The 26,292-nt window shown below is 53.0% G+C and overlaps 1 protein-coding gene across 1 annotated transcript; it reads left to right on the top strand.

Annotated features, from left to right (window-relative positions):
- The first annotated feature begins 10,005 nt into the window (after nt 1–10,005).
- On the top strand, nt 10,006–14,438 carry LOC111160361 (tripartite motif containing 47). The gene is made up of 6 exons (XM_022523421.1): nt 10,006–10,707; nt 11,774–11,869; nt 12,143–12,373; nt 12,554–12,752; nt 13,180–13,254; nt 13,524–14,438. Exons 1-6 carry the CDS (start codon nt 10,006–10,008, stop codon nt 14,162–14,164), a joined length of 1,944 nt encoding a protein of 647 aa, XP_022379129.1. The 3' UTR covers nt 14,165–14,438.
- Nucleotides 14,439–26,292: the final 11,854 nt, after the last annotated feature.

Genomic DNA, 26,292 nt, shown 5'->3' with positions numbered 1-26,292 from the left:
ATCTTCAAAAATAATAATAATGATGAGCACCTGAAGATTCTGTTTTGTATACACGTGGTCAAAATGAAGCAACCTTGAGGCAGGCAGGCCCTCCCTGCCCCCGCTCCGATCAGCCGTCTTAGCTGGGCACAGCCTCGGCCCCTGTCCCCATCACCCAGGGTGTGGGGACTAAGTACAGTGTTGTGTATAGCGCTGGGCCAGCGCTGGCTCCCTTTGTTTTTGTTTTTCCTGCTCAGATGATGCTTTCCTGATGTTACCTGGACATACGTTTTTGTTAGTGTTTCTGGAAGTGGGCACTGGGACCTAGAGCAGCTGTAATTCTGTTACTCAGAACACTTCACTTCTTGATCTGGGTGGTGGTTACAAGGATGTTGGCTTTACAACTGTTGGTGCTATATGTGCATTTTTACATACTCATGAATAATTATTTTGCAAGAATTTTTTTAAAGGATAACACATGCAATCCCGTGGCCCCAGCTGTGGCCCCAGCCGCACACCGCATCCTGCAGGTGGCTCCCCAGCCTGTGGCTCTGTTCGAGGGCGGGGCCAGGCCTCCGGTCAGTACAGCCCGGGCAACAAGCTTTGAGGAGGACTCCGCAGTTGGGGACTCCCCGGACATGGGGAGGGGGGCTCTCGCAGTGCACATCCTGACCAAGTGACAGCAGACAGTCACCTTGCTGCCCAGCTGGGCCGACAGTTGCTGAGAGACCCAGCAGCGAGGGAAGCAGGATTGGGCTGGCCCAGTGGCCGGCATTGCTGGCTCTTGCCATGTACAGATTCTGACCATCACCACCCCCAACCCACCCCCCAGCCCAAAGCCCCAGCACACATGTGTGACAAGCTGCTCCCACACCCTGAAAGGGGGAAAGAAAGGAAGAGAGCCCCCTCTGCTTCTGTGGTGGGAAGGGTTTGGGGTCTTCATTCTATGATAGTACGTTTTATCAGGCCGTCAGTCCTTTCCATATTGTTCTGTAGGAATGTTCCTTATTGTGACTGCTGACCTTATTTATGAGATGAGATGCTGCTGGCCTTTTTGTAGACTGTGCTTTTCAAGTAGGCATGGGGCAGGCATTTGCAAATTATTGGAAAGCTGCTTCAAATGAAATGCCCTCAATTCACCCAGTTCTGCCAGAAGTCTGTTTCCTCTCCAGGAAAAACACATTGGGAGGGGAAAAAAGAGCATGGATTTTGGGGTGTAACATTTGTGAGGGGGATTTGATTAGCCTGTGGGTGTTTCCAAAATCTCTGCCCCACCCGTCTAGTATCTGGGCTTCTGTGAGGCCGAATCAGGAGGATAGGCACATAGGCACACCCAGGCAGGGCAAGGGGACAGGAGAGATTTTAAAAGATGCCTCAGGTGCCAGGGGAGTTGAGGGAGTTGGGTTGGAGGTTGCTGTTCCCCAGGCAGGAAGGAACGGGAGGGAATAGCATGGCGACTGTAGGAGATGTGGCTTCGAGTAACATGGGACAGGAAGCTAGAAGACTATGGAGCCAGGCTTCCGAGGACAAAGGATTTCCATTCTAGAATTCCATACCCAGCCAGACAGGGTCAGAGCTTGAACAAAGACCTTCGCAGGCACTTTCACATCCATTCTCAGGAAGCCCCCAGAAGATGTGCTCTTCCAAAGTAAAGAAGTAAAGTCAGTGAAGGGGAAGGAAGACCTGGGACCCAAGCAACGGAGTTCAACACAGAAGAGAAGTGGTAAAGAACTGAAGTTTCCAGAAACTTGAGCATGAACATCCACCAGGATTTTCAAGGCTTACGAGCACATGCTTTGCAGATGAGGTGCTAAATGCTAAAAGTAATAGGTAAGATGTTGAAGCATGCGGTCATGGGAGCAAGCGTCTGGAGCAGCTGGGACACAGAACTGCCAGCTTTTGTTACAAGGCTCATAAAATTGTTTACTTTTTGGAGAAAGAACAGCAAATAAAGTCTAACCCTAGCAGGAGAAGAGAATAAAGATCAGAGCAGAAATCAATGAAAAAGAAACCAAAAGAACAGTAGAACAAATCGATGAAACTAGGAGTTGGTTCTTGGAAAAAAATAATAAGATCGATGACCCCCTGGCCAGACTTATCAAAAAGAAAAAAGACCCAAATAAATAAAATCATGAATGAAAGAGGAGAGATCACAACCAACACTGAAGAAATACAATTATAAGAACATGTTATGAGCAACTCTAGGCCAGCAAATTAGGCAATCTGGAAGAAATGGGTGCATTCCTAGAAACTGAGCTACTCAAACTGAAACAGGAAGAAATAGAAAACCTGAACAGACCCATAACCAGCCAGGAAACGGAAGCAGTTATCAAAATCTCCCAACAAACAAGAGACAATCAGCTTCCCAGGGGAATTCTACCCAACATTTAAAGAAGTAACACCTATTCTTCTGAAGTTGATCCAAAAAAAAAAAAAAAAAAAAAAAAAAAAAAAAAAAAAGGAAAAAATCCAAACACTAAAAAAAAAAAAATATCTTTATCCCAAAAACAAACAAAAAAAAAAAAAAAAAAAAAAAAAAAGAAATGGAAGGAAAACTTCCAGACTCTATGAGGACAGCATTATCTTGATCCCAGAACCAGACAAAACCAGACCTCAATCCAAACCCCACCAGAAAGAATTACAAACCAATATTCTTGATGAACACAGATGCAAAAATTCTCACCAAGAAACTAGCCAGTAGGATTCAACAGTATGTTAAAAAGAGTATTCACCACAACCAAGAGGGATTTATTCCTGGGCTGCAAGGGTGGTTCAACATCCACAAATCAATCATTGTGATACACTACGTTAATAAATGAAAGGACAAGAACTATATGATCCTCTCAAGAGATGCAGGAAAAGAAAAACATCTGACAAAGTACAGGATACTTTCTTGATTAAAATTCTTCACAGTGTAGGGATAGAGAGAACATACCTCAATATCATAAAAGCCATATACAAAAGCCCACAGCAAAATAATCAATGGGAAAAAACAGAGCTTTTCCCCTAAGGGCAGGAACAGGGCAGGAGTGTCCACTCTCACCACTGTTGTCCAACATTGTACTAAAAGACCTAGCCTTAGCAATCAGTTAACAAAAAGAAATAAAAGACACCCAAATCAGCAAAGAAGTCAAACTCTCTTCACAGATGACATGATACTCTATGTGAAAAACCCAGAAGACTCCACCCCAAAATTGCTAGAACTCATACAGGAATTCAGCAACATGGCAGGAGATAAAGTCAAGGCACAGAAATCAGTTATATTTCTATATACTAACCATGAGACAGAAGAAAGAAATTAAGGAGTCGATCCCATTTACAATTGCACCAAAAACTGTAAGATACCTAGGAATAACCAAAGAGGGAAAGGATATGTACTCTGAAAGTTATCGAGCACTCATGAAAGAAATTGAGGAAGACACGAAGAAATGGAAAAGTTCCATGCTCATGGGTTGGAAGAACAAATATTGTTAAAATGTTTATGCTTCCCAGAGCAATCTACACATTACTATCAAAATACCACCAACATTTTTCACAGAGCTGGAACAAATAATCCTAAAATTTATATGAAACCAGAAAAGACACTGAATAGCCACAGGAATGTAGAAAAAGAAAACCAAACCTAATGGCATCACAATTTCAGGCTTCAAGTTCTATGACAAAGCTGTAATCATCAAGGCAGCCTGGTACTCGCCCAAAAGCAGACACATAGATCAGGGGAACAGAATAGAGAATCCAGAAATGGACCCTCAACTCTATGGTCAACTAATCCTCAACAAAGCAGGAAAGAACATCCAATGGAAAAAGACAAAATGAACCATTGGGACTTCAAGATAAAAAGCTTTTGGGGCGGGGGCACCTGCGTGGCTCAGTGGGTTAAGCCTCTGACTTTGGCTCAGGCCATGATCTCAGGGTCCTGGGATTGAGCCCCACATCGGGCTTTCTGCTCGGTGGGGAGACTGCTTCCCCCTCTCTCCCTGCCTGCCTCTCTGACTACTTGTGATCTCTGTCTGTCAAATAAATAAATAAAATCTTTTAAAAAAAAGCTTTTGGGGTGCCTGGGTGGCTCAGTCATTAAGCGTCTGCCTTTGGCTCAGGTCATGATCCCAGGATCCGGGGATCCAGCTAAGCATTGGGCTCTCTGCTCAGCGGGAAGCCTGCTTCTCTCTCTCCCACTCCCTCTGCTTGTGTTCCCTCTCTCTCTGTGTCTCTGTCAAATAAATAAATAAAATCTTTTAAAAAAAAAAAGATAAAAAGCTTTTGCACAGGGACGCCTGGGTGGCTCAGTGGGTTAAGCCTCTGCCTCGGCTCAGGTCATGATCCCAGGGTCCTGGGATCGAGCCCCTCATCAGAGAGCCTGCTTCCTTCCGTCTCTCTCTGCCTGCCTCTCTGCCTACTTGTGATCCCTGTCTGTCAAATAAATAAATAAAATCTTAAAAAAAAAAAAAAGCTTTTGCACAATAAAGGAAACAGTCAACAAAACCAAAAGGCAGCTGACAGAATGGGAGAAGATATTTGCAAACGTCTTATTAGATAAAGGGCTAGTATCCGAAATCTATAAAGAACTTATCAAACTCGACACCCAAAGAACAGATAATGCAATCAAGAAATGGGTAGAAGACATGAACAGATAATTTTCCAAAGAAGACATACAAATGGCCAACAGACACGTGAAAAAATACTCAACGTCGCTTGGCATCAGGGAAATACAAATCAAATCACAATGAGATCCCACCTCACGCCAGTCAGAATGGCCAAAAGTAGTAAAGTATTAACAAGTCAGGAAACGACAGATGTTGGCGAGGACACTTTTACACTGTTGGTAGAAATGCAAGCTGGTGCAACCACTCTGGAAAACAGCGTGGAGGTTCCTCAAAAAGTTGAAAATAGAGCTACCCTACAACCCAGCAATTGCACTACTGGGTATTTACTCTAAAGATACAAACATAGTGATCCAAAGGGGCACGTGCACCCGAATGTTTATAGCAGGAATGTCCACAATAGCTGAACGAAGGAAAGAGTCCAGATGTCCATCAACAGGTGAATGGCTAATGAAGATAGGGTATATAGATAAAATGAAATATTCCTCAACCACCAAAAAAATGAAAAATCTTGCCACTTCCAATGACGTGGATGGAACTAGAGGGTATTACGCTAAGCGAAATAATTCAATCAGAAAAACAATATGATTTCACTCATGTGGAATTTAAGAAACAAAACATAGGGGAAGGGAGGGAAACAGAACAAGAGGAAATCAGAGAAGGAGACAAAACACAAGAGACTCTTAATCATAAGAATCAAAGTGAGGGTTGCTGCTGGGGGGATGGGATGACGGGTGATGGGCACTAACCCATGATGTAATGCGCACTGGGTGTTACATACAGCTGATGAATCACTGCACTCTACCTCCGAAACTAATAATACACTCACTATATGTTAATTAATTGAATTTAAATTTTAAAGACTTTAATTACTTTTTAAATTCTATTATTTTGAAATGGATACAAATCCAAATGGGGTGCCTGGCTGGCTCAGTTTGAAGAGTTTGCAACTCTTAATCTTGGGGTCATGAATTTGATCCCCACATTGGGTGTAGAGATTACTGAAAATAAATAAATAAACGTAAAAAGAAAAGTACGTCAGAACCATTCAGTGTTACCTTGGGACATGGCCTGGGTCCCGTGTCAATTTCACAGACGCGAACGAGGCTGGGAGCGGCCGGCTCATTTCTCCCGTTTCCAAAAAAAAGCCACGCTTGTTTTTGCTTCAGTCTGACCTTTTTCCTTCCCTTTCAAGCAATACTGCAGCCCTGTAGACAGGTTCATATATGAGGTTTAGGATTATTTTCAGGTTCTACTTTCTGGGTTTACATTCTGTCTCCTCTGGATGAGTTGTGTGACCTCTGGCGAGATACGTAACCTGTCGGAATTCCATTTCTCATCCTTCAAGACATAATTCTTGCAAAGGCAGAGTGAGATGCAGGCGTGAGCATGCTCCTACAGACCTCAAAAATGCATTACCTTCTCTCCTTAAGGGCCCATTCATTCCAAAAAGAGAATGAATATGTTGGGCAACCTTAAAGCTACAATGATGGAGGGGCACCTGGGTGGCTTAGTAGGTTAAAACCTCCGCCTTCGGCTCGGAGGTTTTAAATTTTTAAAAATTTTATTTAAAGATTTTAAATAAAATCTTGAAAGAAAAGAAAAGAAGAAAAAAAAAACACCACTGTCTTGACAAATCACAGCTCTATACTTTCCTAGGGACGCAGCTCTTCCTGGGCAGGCTCTGGGCTGGGAAGCCGGAGGCCGGCTGACACTTGTCCATGTACACGCCCCAGCCCAACTGGCACCCCTCACCCCTCCAGAGCCAGGCGGGTCTGTGGTCTCCGCGAGCCTGGGCAGCTTGCCTGCCAAGCTTTGGAGCTTGGTGGCGCTATGCCTGAGCCTCCCAACTGATCCTGGGGCTTGGCAAACAAGCGACAGTCATGAGCAAGTGGTGATCCCTGTGGAAACCAACGTATGGAACTCATTACCGTCTTCCTGCCAAACTGGGCACACCCAGGCCCGTTCCCTCTGCTACTCCTCAGCTGGAGGAGCTTTTCCCACTCTAGTTTCTGCACGCCCGCATCCTAGCAACCCGTGAAAGCCCAGCTCAGATGCTCCTTCCTCCACAGGGCCCTCCAGGATCTGCCCCCCTCTTCTAGTGAGTCCCCCCGGATTGCACCCCTCATTTAATATTTCATTGATCTTCGTTTCCTTCTCTCCTTCCAGGAAAGCATCTTTCCAAATTAGACATTCTTAAGCTGGGAGTCTTGGTGAGAAAATTCTCTATATTTTCACTCTTCTCTAAACTGAAATTTGGCATTTCTTTCTGTTATGAACGGAGAGAACATACCACAGTGGAGTTAGCAGTTCTGTGACTTGTCACCAGGAGAAATTACAGATAGTTTCATAGCACATTACATGGTCACACAGAACCTGAAATTTCACTTATGTTCATCACTATTTCAAAAATAAATGATTAGGCCTCCATCAGATGTTGTTAAAAGAAACACAGATATCACAAATTTATTTTCTCAATATATTTTTTTTTAAAGATTTTATTTCTTTATTTGACAGAGAGAGATCACAAGTAGACAGAGAGGCAGGCAGAGAGAGAGAGAGAGGGAAGCAGGCTCCCTGCTGAGCAGAGAGCCCGATGCGGGACTCGATCCCAGGACCCTGAGATCATGACCTGAGCCGAAGGCAGCAGCTTAACCCACTGAGCCACCCAGGCGCCCCAATTTTCTCAATATTTTGTACCTATATTTCAGTGTAATCAGTTTCCATGAAGCCCTATGCATTTTGCTTTTTACATTTAAAAGCATTACTTTCGGGGCGCCTGGGTGGCTCAGTGGGTTAAAGCCTCTGCCTTTGGCTCAGATCATGGTCCCAGGGTCCTGGGATCGAGCCCCACATCGGGCTCTTGGCTGAGCGGGGAGCCTGCTTCCCTTCCTCTCTCTCTGCCTGCCTCTCTGCCTGCTTGTGATCTCAGTCTGTCAAATAAATAAATAAAATCTTTAAAAAAAAATAAAAAAATAAAAGCATTACTTTGGGGTCGCCTGGGTGTCTCAGTAGGTGAAGCATCTGCCTCAGGTTCAGGCGATGATCCCAGGGTGCTGGGATAGAGTCCTGCCTCAGACTCCCTGCTCAGTGGGGGGCCTGCTTCTCCTTCTGCATCTGCTGCTTCCCCTGCTTGTGCTCTCTCTCTCTGATAAGTAAATAAAATTTTTTTTAATATTTTATTTATTTATCTGACAGAGATCACAAGTAGGCAGAGAGGCAGGCAGAGAGAGAGGAGGAAGCAGGCTCCCTGCTGAGCAGAGAGCCCGATGTAGGGCTCGATCCCAGGACCCTGGGATCACAACCTGAGCCGAAGGCAGAGGCTTTAACCCACTGAGCCACCCAGGCGCCCCAGTAAATAAAATTTTTTATAAACAAACAAACAAACAAACAAATAAATAAAAGCATTACTTTGGAAAGGGGTACCCCTGGCTTCAAGAGGGGCCCTGGCAATGAGAAAAATTAAGCCCCACTTCTGGATGGAATGGCCCTCCTCTCACCCTTTTATTCCTTCCTCTTTGGACTCTCATCAGCAGGAGGTCTGGCAGATAAGGAAGAGTTGTCTCGATTCTTCTATATTTTTTATTTTTGTTTTTTTAGTATATGTGTTGCCGAAGCGAGCACTACTTTTATTTTTTAAAAAAGATTTAATTTAATTCAGAGAGAGCAATCACACAGTGGTGGGGAGGGGCAGAGGGAGAGGGAGAAGCAGACTCCCTGAACAGAGGGGAGCACAAAGTGGGAAGCAATCCCAGGACCCAGAGCCACCCAGATGCCCTGTGTGGCATATTGATCCTGATTAAACTGGGCTAAGGGCTTGGGGGAGGAAGACCGTATCATCCATGGTACGGGTACTTACTGTCAAGGTGACCTATCACTGCTGACGGTGACCTTGATCACCCTGCTGGGGTCATGCATGCCAGGCTTCACCCAGGTAAAGTGACTCTTTTGCTCCCTTTGGAAGAAAGTCACTATGCACAGTCTGCATTAAAGGAGTGGGAAATCAGGCTCCAACTCAGAGTATCCACAACAATTATTTTGCAATCTTCTCAATGGGAAATTTGCTTATGCTTCTTCATTTGTTTACCCGGTCATTTATTTATATCAGTGTGAACCCATGGATGTTTATTTTATACTTTGGGTTATAAACCAATCTACTTTATTTTGTTGCCGTTTTATTTATTTTTTTAAATATTTTAAAAATTTTATTTATTTATTTGACAGATAGAGATCACAAGTAGGAAGAGAGGCAGGCAGAGAGAGAGGAGGAAGCAGGCTCCCCGCTGAGCAGAGAGCCTGATGCGGGGCTCAATTCCAGGACCCTGAGATCATGACCCGAGCTGAAGGCAGAGGCTTTAACCCACTCCACCCCCCCGGCGTTCTTAAAATGTTTTTTTTGTTTGTTTTTTTTTTGGGTTGTTTTTTTTTTTTTTTTTTTTTTTAGTATTTTATTTATTTATTTGAGAAAACACGCTAGAGAGAGCGAGCCAGCGACAGGGCGCTGGCAGGAGCAGAGAGGGGTGGCAGAGGAAGAAGCAGACTCCAGCCTAGCAGTAGGGGGCGGGGAGGGAGCCCGATGCGGGGCTCGATCCCAGAACCCTGAGATCCTGACCTGAGCGGAAGGCAGATGGTTCCCCGGCTGAGCCACCCAGGCGTCCCGCCATTTTTATTTTTTTAAACAACATTAAGTGCATGTCTGGATGAGCCTTAAATGCCTCCATTTGGGGAACCCATACCCCCAGCCCCAGGTACACCGCAAGTGCCTGGGGGTTGGGGTGGGGGTCCGTGAAGGGGAACTGAATTCCCTCACACGAGGGACTTGGAGGGTGACAGCAACTTCCCATTTCAGGGTTAGAAAAGCCCAAGTTCCCCACAAGGGGTAAATAGAGTCGCTAAGGGGCAAAAACAAGCGCACATCAGCGGTTAATTTTCTCTGCAGTCAGCAGCAGCTCAGAGACTTTGCTAACAAGTGCCTCGGGGAGGTCTGGAGCGCGAAGGGGCTGGAGTGGCCCGGTGGCAACCGGTGGGAACGCCCGACCCCTCTGGAGTCCGGGCCGGCTGTGGGGGGAATTGAGAGTGATGGAGGGGTGAACTTCCCAGCTTCCTTCCAGTGTGCCCGCCTCGCACTCTCTGCCCTCCGCGCTCCCCTTGGACCAGCAGGGACCGTGGTGCAGGAGCCCCTCGGGGTCACACGGGGGCGGGGGTGGGGGGCACACGGGGGCGGAGACCCCCCGCGAAGTCTGGGCCAGCGCCGGGTATACCGAGACCCGCAGGCGGGTCTGCGGCGCTGGGGGCGGTCCGAGCCGGGGACGGAAGGGGGCTGGACCCTTGGCCTCGGTCCCAGGGGGCGGCGCCGCAGCGCGAGCGGGCAGGGTCCCTCCCTGGGCGGGAGCAGAACAGGCGGTGCCCGCGCGGCCGCGGAGCTATGGACGGCAGCGGGCCCTTCAGCTGCCCCATCTGCCTGGAGCCGCTCCGCGAGCCGGTGACGCTGCCCTGCGGCCACAACTTCTGCCTGGCCTGCCTGAGCGCGCTGTGGCCGCACCGCGGTGCGGGTGGCACCGGCGGGCCCGGAGGCGCGGCCCGCTGCCCGCTGTGCCAGGAGCCCTTCCCCGACGGCCTGCAGCTCCGCAAGAACCACACGCTGTCCGAGCTGCTGCAGCTCCGCCAGGGCTCGGGCTCCGCGCCCGGGCCCGGCCCGGGTCCGCGTCCGGGTCCGGGTCCGGGTCTGGGAGCGCCGGCCCCGGAGCCCACGCCGCCCAGCGCGCCACCCAGCGCCCCGGAGCCTTCGGCTCCCTGCGCGCCCGAGCCCTGGCCGGGTGGCGAAGAGCCGGTGCGCTGCGACGCGTGCCCCGAGGGCGCCGCCCTGCCTGCCGCGCTCTCCTGCCTCTCCTGCCTCGCCTCCTTCTGCTCGGCGCACTTGGGCCCGCATGAGCGCAGCCCCGCGCTGCGCGGACACCGCCTAGTGCCGCCGCTGCGGCGGCTGGAGGAGAGCCTGTGTCCGCGCCACCTGCGGCCGCTCGAGCGCTACTGCCGTGTGGAGCGCGTGTGCCTGTGCGAGGCCTGCGCCGCCCAGGAGCACCGCGGCCACGAGCTCGTACCGCTGGAGCAGGAGCGCGCCCTCCAGGAGGTGGGCGCGGGCACCGGGGGCGCGCCGGGGCGGGTCAGGGCCGCGCGGGGCCGCCGAGGGCCCAGGGATCCCCGCCCCCACCCCTTTTCCTGATAGGGTCCTAATGTCCTCCTCTAACCTGAGATTCTTTGCCGTCCTTCCCAATACTGACAAAGTCATCCATCCAAATCGCGGCTCGAGATGGGAATGGGGTTTGGAGGGGCCCAGAGAGAACGCGAAAAGGACTGGAAGGGCAAGCCGGGGTCTGGGCCGATGGGGGTCTAAGGCAAGGGAGAGCAGAGTCAGGCCCGCGGGGTCCCCGCCGGCTGATTCTGGCAGAGCGGCGGTTGCGCCAGGCCGGGTTCCTGCCTGTTCCCGCTCAGATCTGGCCTGGGCTCAGGCATTGGGTTGAGATGGGTGTGGCAGGCGACAGGAGTGTGGCTGAGAGTGGACCGAGCACACAGACCGCTCTTGTCCAGCTGGTCCGGGGGCCCGTGGTGGGAGCATGTGTTCGCAGTCCGTCAGCTACCTCCGCCCCCAGTTTCCTCTGGCCTCCAGCCCGGTCTTGGCACCGCTGGCCTTGGGATTTTCCGTCTCTCCTGCCTGGAGCAGTGACTCACAAGACCCAGGGGACTTGCCCGGAATCCCCATTTTTCAGGCCTAAATTGGGGACACAGTCTCTTTGGGGACAGGGATCCCCGAGACAGCTGAATGCCCTCTGTGCCACACCTACCCCACTCTCTCTGCCTCTGCCTCACTGAAAGGAGCTCTCCCGTGAGTGGGAGCAGCGTTAAGGAGCGTGGATGGCCTTGTACTTGCCCACTGGTCAGAGAGGGGAGGCTGACCGCCCACAAGCCTGCCAGCCTGTGCTCCAGAGTGCCCCTGCTGCCAGGCACTTGGGAATGGCACCTGCCTGGGCTTGAGGCACCTCTGGCCTATTATGGGATATTGTGGCCACTCCCAGTACCCCCTATGCACAGATGCCACTCTCGGGTCATCCCTCTTTTCCCTCTTGCTGAGGCCTGGGAGCCCGAGGTAGGGCTATGGCCTCCGCCAGCCCCGTGTTAGTTAATGGTGTCACCCACAGGCGGAGCAGTCCAAAGTCCTGAGTGCCGTGGAGGACCGCATGGATGAGCTGGGCGCTGGCATCGCACAGTCCCGACGCACGGTGGCCCTCATCAAGGTCGGACCCTACGCTGACCCTGTGCCTGTGCAGTCCCGCGGTGGGCTCCGGGCAACGGGCGTCGGCCGTGTGCTCTGGTCCTCTCCAAAGAAGCCTGTGCTTCCGGCACCGCCCGCAGCACCGCTGAGCCCCAGCAGCTCCCCTGAGCTGGCACGGTCCGGGACAGGGCGGCCTGGTCCCTCTGTCCCCACAAGAGGCAGGGTGGGAAGGTGGGGGTCTGGAAAGAATGGGGCTGTTCTTGCCCTCACCCTAGTCCCGTGTCGTCCCATACAGAGCGCAGCCTTGGCAGAGCGGGAGAGGGTGTGCCGGCTCTTCACCGAGGCCGCAGCAGTCCTGCAGGGGTTCCAGACGGAGGTGCTGGGCTTCATCGAGGAGGGGGAGGCCACCATGCTGGGCCGCTCCCAGGGTGACCTGAGGCGGCAGGAGGAACAGCGCAGTAGGCTCAGCCGGGCGCGCCACGACCTCAGCCAGGTCCCTGAGGCCGACTCGGTCAGCTTCCTGCAGGTCAGCGCAGCTCGTAGGGGCCAGAGAGGGCGCAGAGCGGGGACGGGCAAGGGATGGAGAGAGAAGGCAGGGGGGTGGGGGCTGGGCCCCCGGGGGCTGTGCCATCCTTCCAGTGGCGCAATCCCCCCAGCCTAAGGAGCGGCCGCCAGCAAGGCCTTAAAAGTCATGTATCCGGCACAGGAGCTGCTGGTACTGAGGCTGGCTCTGGAGGAGGGGTGTGGCCCTGGGCCCGGTCCCCTGAGGGAGCTCAGCTTCACCAAGTCCTCCCAAGCTGTGCGGGCGGTGAGAGACGCCCTGACGGTGGCCTGTGCCAGCCAGTGGGAGCAGCTGCGGGGGCTGGGCGGCGACGAGGATGAGCTACCGAAGTTGGGCACAGAAGGTGGGTGGCCCCCCAGGTGACTCACCCTTCCCCAGTCTCCCTGCACAGGCCCCCAGGCCCAGGACCCATTCAAGAACGGAAGACAGAAACTGTGTGCTGGGCGCAGGGTGGGACACGAGTCCTGAGGGGAGCCACAGCTCAGTAATGACCAGTCCATCCCCTTCAGCCACAGCCTCGGGGGCCGAGGGGGCTTCCCCTGCCCCGCCATCTAGCTTCAGAGGGGCTGAGCGGGGAGGAGGTGGAGCAGGGACAGACCCGGAGGACCAGGCTTGCGGGTGAAGACAGGGGGCCATACTGGGGTGTGTGCCTGTCATGGGTGTAGGCTGGGAGGAAGGAGGAGAGAGGGATTTGGGTCACAGGGGCGCCTTGCACCCCTGCCCAGCCATGGGCCACTGCAGAGCACCCCTCCCCACTATCTCTTCTGCAGCCGATGCCGAGTCCCAAGACCCCGACAGCACCAACAGTCTCGAGAGTGAGGCTCCCAGGGATTACTTCCTCAAGTGTAAGTGGCCACCTGGGCTCTCCCTTCTGCTCGCACCAGGCCCTCCCAAGGCTGCTGGGCTGAGCCCTGGCACGAGAAGACCTGGATTCCCATCCCCCTCATCCTTAGGGCGAACTGGGTCCGCTCTCGGGGTGCTCTCTGGTGGGGCTGAGGTGTGCTGGTTGCTAAGGAGCCGAGAGACTGTGTTTGGGGAGGGGTGCCTGGGGGAGGGGCTGTCCCGCCCGCGCCTGCGCCTGAGCCCCCTGTCTCTCTCCCCTCCGCGGGAGCAGTTGCCTACATCGTGGACCTGGACAGCGACACGGCAGACAAGTACTTGCAGCTGTTCGGGACCAAAGGTGTGAAGAGGGTGCTGTGTCCCATCAACTACCCTGAGTCACCCACCCGCTTCACCCACTGTGAGCAGGTGCTGGGCGAGGGCGCCCTGGACCGGGGCACCTACTACTGGGAGGTGGAGATCATCGAGGGCTGGGTCAGTGTGGGGGTCATGGCCGAAGACTTCTCCCCGCAAGAGCCCTATGACCGGGGCCGGCTGGGCCGCAACGCCCACTCCTGCTGCCTGCAGTGGAACGGCCGGAGCTTCTCCGTCTGGTTCCATGGGCTCGAGGCACCCCTGCCCCAGCCCTTCTCGCCCACGGTCGGGATCTGCCTCGAATACGCCGACCGTGCCCTGACCTTCTATGCCGTGCGGGATGGCAAGATGAGCCTTCTTCGGAGGCTGAAGGCCTCCCGGGCCCGCCGGAGCAGCTCCCTGGCCTCCCCCATCGACCCCTTCCAGAGCCGCCTGGACAGCCACTTTGCGGGACTCTTCGCTCGCAGGCTCAAGCCCGCCTTCTTCCTGGAGAGTGTGGATGCCCATCTGCAGATCGGGCCCCTCAAGAAGTCCTGCATCTCCGTGTTGAAGAGGAGGTGATGCCCAACGGAAGGCACCTCAGAGCCCCCCACGGCCCCAGGCTTCTTGTTCCTGGAGGCCCCCATCTTCCATATACTTGGCCTTCCGCCTCTCGAGGAGGAGGCCCCCAGGCCCCTTCCAGTGCCCCTCGGACCCTGTTCCCCCGCAGGCCTTGTCTCTGGGAAAGAAAGCCAGAGCTGGGGCATATCCAGGCTACCCACCTACCCACCCTTTCCAGGTTCCTGGGACAGTGCCTGGCATACAGTAGGTTCTGAATAAATGTTTGTTGAATGAATGACTCCTTTTTCTATCCTTCTCTCCACCCACCAAGAAATCTCATCTTTGGAGAGCTGCTCTTAAAGGCAGGAGGTCCCAGGATTCCTGGGGTGGGGGGCAGAGGTTGGGGGAGAGCCCTGGCCCAGGAGGAGGGGGCTGAAAAAAGGCCTCTGCCATTTGGGGCAGCCCTACTCCCCAGTTCTGGGCTGGGGAAGCTAAGGTGGCTTCTCCCAAGGGGGCCAGCGCCCCGGTTGTTCTGGCTACCGAAGCCTTTGCCTCATGGCCTGTCCCTGTGAGCTATTTTCATCCTGGATGCCACAACCCAATCCTGGACCTGCCTTCTGGTGTTCATGTCCAAGGCTAAATGCGGACCGCACACTGCCCCCCGCCCCCACCCCAGAGCAGGACACCACTCCTGGGCATGGGCAAGAAAGTTTGAGAGCTCCAGCGTCTGTCACACACACACCTTCTCAGTCGGGGAGGGTTGTGGCCGAGCAGGCCCCAGGGTGTGGCTGGAGGTGAGAATATCTTCAAGAAAGGGTTCTATGTCCTCTTCCTCCAGAGCAGGCCTCACCATGTCCACACCCAGCCACGCAGCTGGAATGGGGCTCCACGCAGGGGACCCCCCAGGCCCTGTACCGCAGCAGAGCCTTTGCTTGTCTCCCAAGAAGGCCCGGCGCCCCCTGCTGCCCCAGGGCCCACCCCGGAGGCTACACAGCGAGAGTGTTTCCAGGCCAGTCCTGGTCCCTGGGTTCTCTGTGGCCCAGGAGCCCCCTCGAGACGTCCGGGCCTGGAGGACAGGGACAGACAGAGGCCTCTCCGTAGCTAGCCCAAGGTCAGACGGGACAATGGGTGAGTTATGCAGCCAGACAGCAAGGCCATACAAGTCCTCCCCTGCCTGGGCTGCTAAAAATAGCCCCTCCTCAGAGCTCTGCCTTGGCCCCAGCAGCCAGGATGTTGTTTTTCCGGGCGGGGCCTCCTTGCTCCTGGTGCTTTGTGTTTTCAAAACGGTTTCCTTGGCAGCCAGGGCCCCCAGCTCTCCAGAAGGGGGAAGGCGGCTTCTGTCACCATCACTTACATGGACTGATGGGGGGTTGCTAGAGTCCCGACACCTGCAGCAAACCTCCCACCTTCCACAGAGCACCCCCCACCCACTGCCCCGTCCTCTGCTGGGTGTCAGCCCTTCCTCCCCCACGCTTGGCACTTCCTGCCCCACACACTCCCTTTGTAAAGAACCTCGGGTCCCTAGATTTGCAGGGCCCTGGCATGTCACGGAACGTGAGCTAGACAGAGGGGACCCCTGGTTGGAATTCGGCCCCGACTAGCCAAGCCTGGAGCCATGGCGGGCCCTGCCACTTGCAGAATGATCCCAGGCTTCCAGAGCTCATGGAACCTCGTGCATCGTAAGGCCAAATCCCAGTGACCACAGCTTTAGAGCTCAGAGCAGGAGACTGGCTCACCCGGGCCGCACAGCTAGCAATGGGCTATCTGGGCCAGACTCCGGCTTTCAGCGTTGTCTCCAACCTGGGGCGTTCTCCTCAACCCTGCCCTTGCTTGGTGACTCTGGGATAATGCTAGAGCAGACGGGACGGTGTGTGTGAGAGATGCTTGGAGAAGATCTCAGGCTCCAAGGAGGTACACTGAGGCAGGGCGGGCTGGCAGAGGAGGCGGTACATGCTTCACCCAGATGGCTGGCAAAAAGGGAAAGTGTATAAAAGAAAAAAATAGGGGCGCCTGGGTGGTTCAGTGGGTTAAAGCCTCTACCTTCGGTTCAGGTCATGATCCCAGGGTCCTAGGATCAAACCCCTCATCGGGCTCCCTGCTCAGCAGGGAGCCTGCTTCCCCCTCTCTCTCTACCTGTCTCTCTGCCTACTTGTGATCTCTCTTTCTGTCAAATAAACAAATAAAATCTAAAATAAAAAATAAAAATAAATTTAAAAAAATATTAAGGGCGCCTGGGTGGCTCAGTTGGTTAAGTGGCTGCCTTTGGCTCGGGTCCTGATTCCAGGGTCTTGGGATCGAGCCCCACATCAGGCTCTCTGCTCAGCGGGGAGCCTGCTTCTCTCTCTCCCTCTGTCTGCCGATCTGCTTACTTGTGCTCTCTTTCTATGTCTCTTAGACATAAAATCTTAGAAGAAAAGAAAAAAATATTAGAAAACCAGCCATCTAGTCCAAACCTTCTACCACTATCATTTCCGGATGAAGAAACTGAGGCACGGGGCGGTGCTGGAGCTGCCCTGGGTCCACCCCGTCCGGGACATCAGCTCCACATTCCACGGCTTAGGTAAGTCCTGTGCCTAGAAATCTAAACACACACACACACACACACACACACACACACACACCCGCGCGCGCACACCCAGCTTCCCAGCAGTGTTGCCTGTGTAAGAACGGCCCTCCCCCACACCCCAGTTCCCACGGCCACCAGAGCCCTTGGCAGAGCTGCCCCGAGAACCTGTGGTCTCCAAGCTCCTGCCTGAGCCTGGGCCAGAACCACCCCCCACCCCCCCACCCCCACCCCCGGCCGAGCAGCCCTTGCTGGTCGCACACAATGGTGGAGAGGCTGTGTTGCTATTAGTTAAATCTGGCTCCTTTGGGCCAGGCGGGGAGCCAACCTCCACTTGGGCTTTGTCTCTGTGGGAAAATGAGCTCCAGAGCTCCCAACAATGGACTGAGCTGTGGCCTTAAGCCCCGCTCTGGCTGGGCAGGCGCGGTCCTGTATCCTCCTCTGTTTGCACTTGCCCCCCACACACACACACTCCAGGAGGAAAGTGGCCCCTGATCCTCTCCCCTCCCTACTCGTCCCTCACAGATGAGTCTTCCTTCACACTCCCCTCCTCCCAGGCTCAGGGGGAGGCTGGATCCAGACTGTGGCTAAGCCCGGAGGGCCTGGCCAGGAAGACAGGGCTGGACTGGGCGGGGCTGAGGGCTGCCAATGGCCCTGTGGGCTGGTGCTAAAGGTCCTGCAGGGGGGTAGGTGGCATCTGGCTGCAGCGTCTGCAGCCCATTCAGCCCCACATATGACACACGCTTTCCCATTACATGCTACCATGCAAAGAGTGGGATGTAGGCCACTTCCTTGCTACACAGCACATCTTCCAGAAGATTCTAGGAACTGCAGGAGTCCCTTAGGAAGTTGTCATGGGCTTCACCCTCACCCTCCACCTCCTTCCCCAGGGCCCTCGAGGAGTTGGGGCGACCCAAGTTCAGAGATCCATGGCGCAGAGCACTGAGGCAGTCAGGAAATAGCCTTTGGTATCCTGTGTACCTGATCTTTAAAAGACATTCAGACTTTGAATTTTACTCCATAAGAGCTCCCATTTTGGTTTAATATAAAAAGCAGCGCTTTTCTGCCCCAGCAGTGGAGAATGTTATCGGGTGTGAGTTTTGGAATCAGAAAGTTTTGGCTAAAAATTCCTCTTCCGCCATTTCCTGGCGGTAAGCTTTGGGCAGGTTCTGAGCCCCTCCATGCCTGGGTTTCCTCCGTGGTGGAACAGGATAAGAGTGGAACGGCACAGCATTGTTTCGAAGATTGAAAGAGATAATTTAGGTGATGTGGTTGGCGCAAGTCCTGGCACAAAGTGAGTTTTCTTTCCTTTCTTTTTTTTTTTTTAAATAAGATTTTATTTATTTATTTATTTGACAAAAAGAGAGAAATCACAAGTAGGCAGGGTTGGGAGGGGAAGTAGACTCCCTGCTGAGCAGAGAGCCCGATATGGGGCTCGATCCCAGGACCCCCCAGATCATGACTGGAGCTGAAGGCAGACGCTTCACCAGCTGAGCCACCTGGGAGCCTCCAGAGTGAGTTTTCAAGAAGTGTTGTTGCTGTTGTTATTATTCCCCAGAATAATTGAGCAAAAGCAGTACTCTTGGAGGATTTGTGAACCCTTGGGAGATCTCCAGATCTGTTCTTCAGGAGCTGGGATGAGTCCAGACCTTCGTTTGCCAGGACACTACATTACATCCACTCACTAAGACTGGAAACTTACGCTCACTCACTTAACAATATTTATTCAGTGTGGGGCACTGTGCTCCGTGCTAAGGATACAGGTATAAGGGACCTAAATAGGCATGCCCTGCCCTCACGGGACCTCACAAAGCGCTACAGGATAATTGTTGCCCAAGGGCCGAGACCAGCCTTTGGGAGATACCCAAGGGCACTGAACAGAGAAACTTGACCAGATACTTCGACACCCATGTTCCTTGCAGTTATTCACAGCAGCCAGATGGTAGAAGCAACTCAAATGTCCACTGACGGATGAACGGATAAACAAAATGTGGTATTTACATATAAAGGACTATTACTCAGCCTCAGAAAGGGACAATACCCTGATACCTGCTCCCACATGTATGGACCTCGAAGCCATTACACTAAGTAAAATAAGCCAAAGGCAAAAAGGATAGATCTCGTATGACTCTATTTATATGAGTTTCCCACGCTAGACAAATATAGAGACAAAAAGGAGGATGGTCAGTGTTGGGGTCCATGATCAAAGGAACGAGACTGATACAAAGCAAAGGTCAAGCAAAGCTTTATTTTGCACCAAGCATCAAGAATCAACTGACCGGTCTGTCTCTTACGAAAAGGTGACGACGACGACCCCGGCAAGGCCACTCCCAACGTGGCCGCTCTGGACGAGGCCTCTCCCCAGACGATGCTGCTTCTGACTAGGCCGCTCACCGAGGAGGCCTCATGTTGAGGAAGCCACTCCCGGAATGAAGCTGCTTCCCGGAATGACGCTGCTCCCACAAGGCAGCTCGGCAAGGCCACAGCTCCGGGCGACGGGGCCGCCGGCGGCTCTAACGGCTCTTACAGCTCTGACAAGAGCTCTGACAGGTCTTACAAGAGCTCTGACGGCTCTGATGGCGCTGACAGCTCTGACCGCTCTCCCCGCTTGACAACTCTCCTTCTTCTTCTCCACCTGCTCTCCTACTCCTCCCCAGCCTCAGCCTCGAAGACTAACCTTTATAGGGGGGTGGTTGAGCCCCGCCCCCACACAGGTGGCCAATGAGATTTAAACTCACCTCAGTAAATATATGCGCGCCCCTCTGATTGGATGTCTTCACCTGGCCTGACTTGCCCTAGTATCTAGGCTTTGCAAGTAAGTTCCTCTGGGAGGGGCAGGGTCAATCTAAGTTCACTGCATAGGGTCAATCTAAGTTCACTGCAACAAAATGGCTCCCTCTGGCCAACCAGGCCCTTATAGTTGGTACCAGAAGCTGGGGGAGGAGGGGGCTAGACAGCTTTTAGTGGAGATAGAGTTTCAGTTTGGGACGAAGACAAAGATCTGGAGATGGTGACGGCGGTCTCATGACAAGGCACTTAATGACACCAAATTGTACCCTTGACAAGATTAAAACAGGGGCGCCTGAGTGGCTCAGTGGGTTAAGCCTCTGCCTTCGGTTCAGGTCATGATCTCAGGGTCCTGGGTTGGAGCCCGAGTCAGTAGTCGGGCTCCCTGCGCAGTGGGGAGCCTGCTTCTGCCTCCCCTTCTGCCCCTCCCCTTGCTTGTGCTCTCTTTTTCTCTCTCTCAAATAAATAAATAAATAAATACTAAAACAATTCATTTCTTTTAAGTAAACTGTGCCTCCAGTCTGGGGCTCGAACTCATGACCCCAAAAGCAAGAGTCCCATGATCTCCCGATAGCCAGCCAGACACCCCAAAAGAGTACACTTTATGTGATGTGTATCTTACCGCTAAGGAGGTTCAGAACCTGTCTCCTGTGTGAGAGAGACTTGAAAGACAACAAACGCAGGAAGGGCCTTCTGGCCTCCACCTTTTCTTCCTGAAAATAGAAGATAAAACTCCCACGTGAAGATGGGCTCCCCACGCCAGTTGGAAAAGGGCGTTCTTATCACCAGAGAGGGGATATTGAGGCCTAGAGACATCTGTACAAATCAGCCTTGTTAAAACAACTTCCTCAAGCCTTCTTCTCCAAAATTACTCCTCTTGGTGCAACCTCTTGTATAAGCACTTAGGACTAAGTTTTGGGGTCTTGTTTTTCCCACGAAGGCTCCTGGGTACATACGAAAATAAAATCTGTCCGCTTTTCTCCTGTTAATCTGTTTGATGTTGACTTAATTCTCAGGTCCCACTAGAGACCCCAAGAAGGCAGAGGAAAAGTTTTGCCTCCCCTCCACCACAATAAAACAGAACAAAACAAAACCCACATTTCCCAGAGACAGAAAAAAAGAAAAGGTGGCCTGGAGAAGGGACCCTGCTAGAGTCGGGGGTGCATTTCCAAGGGTGACCTACTAGATGGAGAGCCAAGGCCAGCTGGCCAAGGCCAAACAGGGCAGGTGCAGGCGGGGCCTGGCCGGGGGTCTCCCACTGCTGGGTGGGAGGGTAGTGAGGGCAGGGAACAGCACGGGGTGGACAAGCCAGGTCTGCCTGGGCAGAGCCTGCTCAGGATTCTGGACTTTTCCTGAGAGCAGGGTGTCACATGCGGAAACAGTACGATCAGATTTGAAAGTCTAGAATCACTCTGACATTTAGGTGAGAAGTGGGTTTAAGGAGAGCAAAGTGGGCGAGAAGGACGAAGGATGCCCCCACCTTGCGTCTTTCCAGAAAGAGGAGCCCACCCCAGCCTCTGGGAAGGAGCATCCAGACCAGCAGGGAGGGGCCCACATCCAGGACAGCCTCTCCTGGTCTCTCTTCTCCCTGAGGCCCCTCCATCGGAGGGGTAGCTCCTCAGTGCTGCGGAGGGGACACCTTCAGAGGTGACGCCCATGTCTTTCTGGCTCTCTGGGGTTTGGGAGGAGGCACAGAAGTGGAAACAGGCAGTGGGAGGTTTGCGCAAACACTCCCGCAGCAGGAACGGCTGCAGCAGACCGTACAGCTGCCTCTGGGGACATTGAACTTGACAGAGCCTGGAGGTCTGGGCTGGGAACTTGGGGTGGGGCTCATCTCCATAGCAACCAGAAATAGCCCCAGACGTGCACTGGCTCTGCCTCCCGATGGAGGAGCAAGGAACAGGCAACACTGAAAGACCCAGTCAAAATGACGTGGCCCGAAACAGCTCACATCCACATCACCCAGGCCTGACGTGGCGTCTGCCACTCCGACGTCGCACAGAGCTGCCCTTTGTCAAGAGGGTCAGATATTCAACCTCAGGGACGTTTAGAGGGGTGGTGAGGGTCCTTGGTAGAACAATCATCTGGGGTTTACACGGTGCCGCGAGCCAGGAGAGCTTCTCTTGGGGTTGGGTATCTTCTTTCCATAGGGACCGCTGCTGAGATGCCCATCGTCCGGGCCCAAGGGTCCTTGCACGGTGAGCCTTCTCTCCCCCAGGGCAAGCGAGGTTTGGGGATCGTGCCCAGCTGTTGTCTTTCTGCTCCAAACCCACTGTCGCAGTCCTCTAGAGCTGTCTTAACAAAGGACGACAAAGTAGGTGGCTTGAACGGCAGAAACTATTCTCGGAGTTCTGAACTAGTCTTGGAGTTCTGAAAGCCAGAGTTTGAAATCAAGGTCTTGGCAGATTTCGTCCTTTCTGAGACTGTGAGGGAGAATCTGTACCAGGCCCTTAGCGTCTGACCGTCTGCTGACAACATGTGGCAATCCTTGGCTTGTAGATCTCTGCCTTCATGGCCTTGGCCTTCTCCCTGTGTGCCTGACTGTGTCCAAATTTCTCCTTTTTTATAAGGACACTAGTCCTAATGGATGAGGTCCCTCCCAATAACCTCATCTTTATTAATTACATCAGCAACAAACCTACTTCCATTTAAGGTCACATTCGGAGGTACTAGGGGTTAGGATGTCAACATATGAATTTGGGGAGGACACAATTCGACCCATAACACTCACTCCTTACATCGGGCTTCCAGATGCTGGCGTCTAGGGGCCACCGCTGGGGGCTCCCTGCCAAGCTCGGCCACCAGGGGGCACTAAAGAGCTTGCTGGTCTGGAAGGTGGGGGCAGCCCCCACTCTCTAGCTGCTCCCAGCTCTCCCCCCACCCCCATCACAGGAAGTCTTCCCTGGTGGTGGCAGCTTCTCACACTCCTGGGTTCCCTCACCTTTTCCATTACCATAACTTTATTTTAATTCTCTACAGTGAACGCTCCCAGGTCCAATAGCCACTGTGGTTTCTGCCTCTTGGCCCTTTCACACAACCCCAAACCACAGTTCTTGGCATTCAGCCCCCCTACTCCCAACAGACACACCCCACTTCCTGGGATTGCTGGATGGGAGCGGGGCAGGGGGCCTACCCCTGGAGAATCCCCCGAACTCTGCTCCTGTCTCTGGGCTCTGGGAAGCACCCTGTCCCCTTTCTAGGTCCGCCACTGACCCTGGTCCAGCCCTACAGCCCCAGCTGCACACTGTGGGCCTTTCTGTCTTCGGAGGAGGTGGCCACTTCTGTGCTCAGCCAGCACGGAGGCCATCCCGCTAGAGAACCCGTAAGCCCACCCCGGGATCAAGAAGGCTTGCCCCCTCTTGGCTAAGAGATGGGAAGATGGCTCTTGGTCTTTGAGTCGGCTACCACATGAAGACTGAAGAAAGGAGGTAATATCCACACAACTCCTGGGCCACACAAAGAGGCCGGGACTTACCTACAGCACACGGATACAGCCCTTTAGCCTACCGATTGGGGAACCCTAAATATGAGACAGTATCAGCTTTAGACGCTGGGTGGATGCAGGTCCCCATGGTGGAGTGGTGCTAGCCTGAACTCCAGCCTTCCCTTCCCTTCTCTCCCTCCCCCATCCCGCCCCCCCCACCTCAGCCTTTCTTCTGGAACAGAGGTTTTCAAGATGGAGGTGGCAGAATCAATTTAGTGCATAACGATTCGCAATTTTTCAAATGACAAACTAAACTAGAAAATGGCAGAGTACATCAAAATCTAAAATAAAGGGGCGCCTGGGTGGCTCAGTTGGTTAAGCAGCTGCCTTCGGCTCAGGTCATGATCCCGGCGTCCTGGGATCGAGTCCCGCATCGGGCTCCTTGCTCGGCAGGCAGCCTGCCTCTGCCTGCCACTCTGTCTGCCTGTGCTCGCTCTCTATCCCTCTCTCTCTCTGACAAATAAATAAATAAAATCTTTAAAAAAAAAAAATCTAAAATAAAAATTGTCCCAAAGTTGGTCTGGGGGGGGCACCTGGGTTGCTCAGTGGGTTAAGCCTCTGCCTTCCGCTCAGGTCATGATCTCAGGGTCCTGGGCTCCAGCCCCGCATCAGGGCTCCCTGCTCAGCAGGGAGCATGCTCCCCCCCTCCCCCGCCTGCCTCTCTTCCTCCTTGTGCTCTCTCTCTGTCAAAGAAATAAATAAAATCTTTAAAAAAAAAAAAAAAGCTTCCCTCTGGAGAATAGGAATGATTACAACTCAGCAAAAAGTGACCATTTCTGAAAACACGCAGAGCTGACTCCAAGGCAGGAGAGGTCTGAGGTCTGAGCCCTGGGCTCAGATGGGGCCCTTTGCCAATGTCTTGGTTCATCAATGAACTGCCCTTGAGCCCCTCGGCATGGGTGCTGGAAACCACTGCCCAAATCACAGCTGGGAGTAACTCTAACAATGTGTTCACGTGGTCATATATTTTAATTTTAATATTATTATTTTTTAAGATTTTCTTTTTGTTTTTTAAGATTTTATTTTTAAGTAATCTCCACACTCAACGTGGGGCTCAAACTCACAACCCCGAGATCAAGAGTCGTGTGCTCTCCTAAGCCAGCCTGGTGCCCCAGAGTCATATATATATATATTTTTTTATATTTATTTTTTTTTTTAAGATTTTATTTATTTGACAGAGAGAGACACAGTGAGAGAGGGAACACAGCAGGGGGAGTGGGAGAGGGAGAAGCAGGCGCCTGCCAAGCAGGAAGCCTGATGCAGGGCTCGATCCCAGGACACTGGGACCACGACCTGAGCCGAAGGGAAGAGACTTTAACCCACTGAGCCACCCAGGCGCCCCTGAGTCATATGTTTTTATTAAACTTGCAGAAGTTGGACATTGACACTGGAACCAGCTAAGCCTGCTAGCTCATCTCCACTCTGACTTCCTCTTCAACACATTTCCTCTCCTGTCAGGAGGCCTAAGTGTGGCTACAGCTGGGTATACCGTGTTTTCATGATTGCGTATTTTAGTTCTTATAAAGGCCTCCAAACGCTGTAATTGCTTCTGCCACGGGATGGAGTTCCCCAAAGGGGTGTGTGGGGGGGGGCGGTACTGGACTGTTTCCCACCTTCCCTTTTATGGTCCTCAAAGCATTCATTCTTGCATAACCTTTACTGGGTGGATCTTCACTTTCTTTTTGAAATGTTATTAATATTTAGAATGTGCACAGTAAACACCTAAACAGTACGAGGAAGTATACAATATACTGAGTCACCAGCCCACCCCAATTCCCAGACCCACGCCGCACGGGGATCATGCCAAAAACAATGTCTGGTGGCTCTTTCCAGAAATTTTATATGTAGATCTAAATCCTAACTTTAATACAAATAGAAGTTTTTTGTGTTTTGGTTTTTTGCTGCGGCATATTCAAACACCTGCTTGCACCCAGCAGACGGGCAGTCTTTCTGTGTCTGCACGTAGAATTTGCCGTCATTTTTTTAAAACAGTGCCATACACTTCCTGCGCCAAAATTAATTTAACTGCTGGGGCAGATCTTACCGCGTCCATTATGCAGTAATTCATTGCCCTTGTCCTGCAGGGTCCCACCTGCTTGTGCTTAAGACTTCCCAAAAGGCTGTTACACGTCTCATAACCTTTTCTGGATTTTGATACTCCACCTAAGAAATCGCAGATGAGTCCCCAGGCTTGGGCATCACGTGTCAGGGAATCCGCTGTCTGCTTCAACTCAAACTCTGATCCCTTATCCCTCAGGATTAACGCTGCACCAGCACCTCCCAGTGGGGAGGGACACCCCTCCCCAACCCCGCCCCCTTAAAGATCCACCTCCGAGGCGGGGGTAGTTTCTATAATAACTACAGCTGCCCTAGGGCGCCGCCCAGGGCTGGGTCCCAGGCTGCCATGAGTCAGCTCTATTCTGTGAGACATAGAATGAGGCTGCAGGTCTCGCCTCGTGCCCAGTTCAATTACTGCCGATCTTGTGTCCGTCTTCCAGCTGCGTCGCTGCAGGGCGGGCCGGACTGAGAGCCAGAACGTTCTAGGGGGGGCAGCGCCACCGCTAGGCCCGCTGCGGTGGAGGCGGCCGGAAGGTGGGGGCCCTCCCGCCCGCACTGTGAGGCTGGTGGAGGTGTCAGGTCCGGGCACGGGGGTTCTCCTCCCCATACGGACATTCTCACCCCCAACCTCGGAGGGCTTGGGTCTGACTTCATGACTCGGACGGGAAGTTTTCTTCACGCCTCTCTGCCAGCCAGCCCGCCGGGCCACCACGTCCTGGACCCGGGCCTTGCCCTCATCTCCAACGCTACCGTGACGACCCGAACCGGGGGCAAAGTCACGGACTCGGGGTTCCGCAAATGCTCTTTAGGCAAATAAAGATGCCCCAGCAGGTTGACTGTTCTCCATTGCCCACACCTGGTTTAGATTACTGTCCCCATTCCGTGAATGTGCACTTTTGTGTTCAGGGCCTTTACGATTAATCCCCTTGTGGCAGGTCCAACTGTTTATTCCTGTTCCATTGAAGAGGGGATGGGCAGTGGGGAACGCACCAGCCGATTAGTTATGCAATTAGGGGAGTCAAAAGACTACAAGTTCCAGAATGCATCCTTGCGCAAGCGTAGAGGAAAGCCGATTGAGGGAGCATTGCCTTCTGGGAATTGTAGTCTTCAGCTTGTTTGTGATGCAGGCGAAACTCGGGGGGGGCGGGGGGAAAGCGAGTAAACTATTACCACGTGACGCTCGAGATCAGGTGGTTGGGCCAGGCTCCGCACAAGAGCTGTGATTGGCTGACTCTAATACGAACGACGCCACTAGGG

The sequence above is a fragment of the Enhydra lutris genome, unplaced genomic scaffold (assembly GCF_002288905.1).
Source record: "Enhydra lutris kenyoni isolate GAN:26980312 unplaced genomic scaffold, ASM228890v2 scaffoldscaffold75, whole genome shotgun sequence".
NCBI lineage: Eukaryota > Metazoa > Chordata > Mammalia > Carnivora > Mustelidae > Enhydra > Enhydra lutris.
The sequence above is the reverse complement of the archived record's forward strand: the minus strand, read 5'-3'. Positions and strand labels throughout refer to the sequence as shown.

Excerpts from the sequence above, each read along its gene's own strand:
- LOC111160361 (XM_022523421.1), top strand. The coding sequence starts at position 10,006 with ATGGACGGCAGCGGGCCCTTCAGCTGCCCCATCTGCCTGGAGCCGCTC. Across the intron at positions 10,708-11,773 it reads AGGAGCGCGCCCTCCAGGAG|GCGGAGCAGTCCAAAGTCCT; the intron begins GTGGGCGCGGGC and ends TGTCACCCACAG. Across the intron at positions 11,870-12,142 it reads GCACGGTGGCCCTCATCAAG|AGCGCAGCCTTGGCAGAGCG; the intron begins GTCGGACCCTAC and ends CGTCCCATACAG.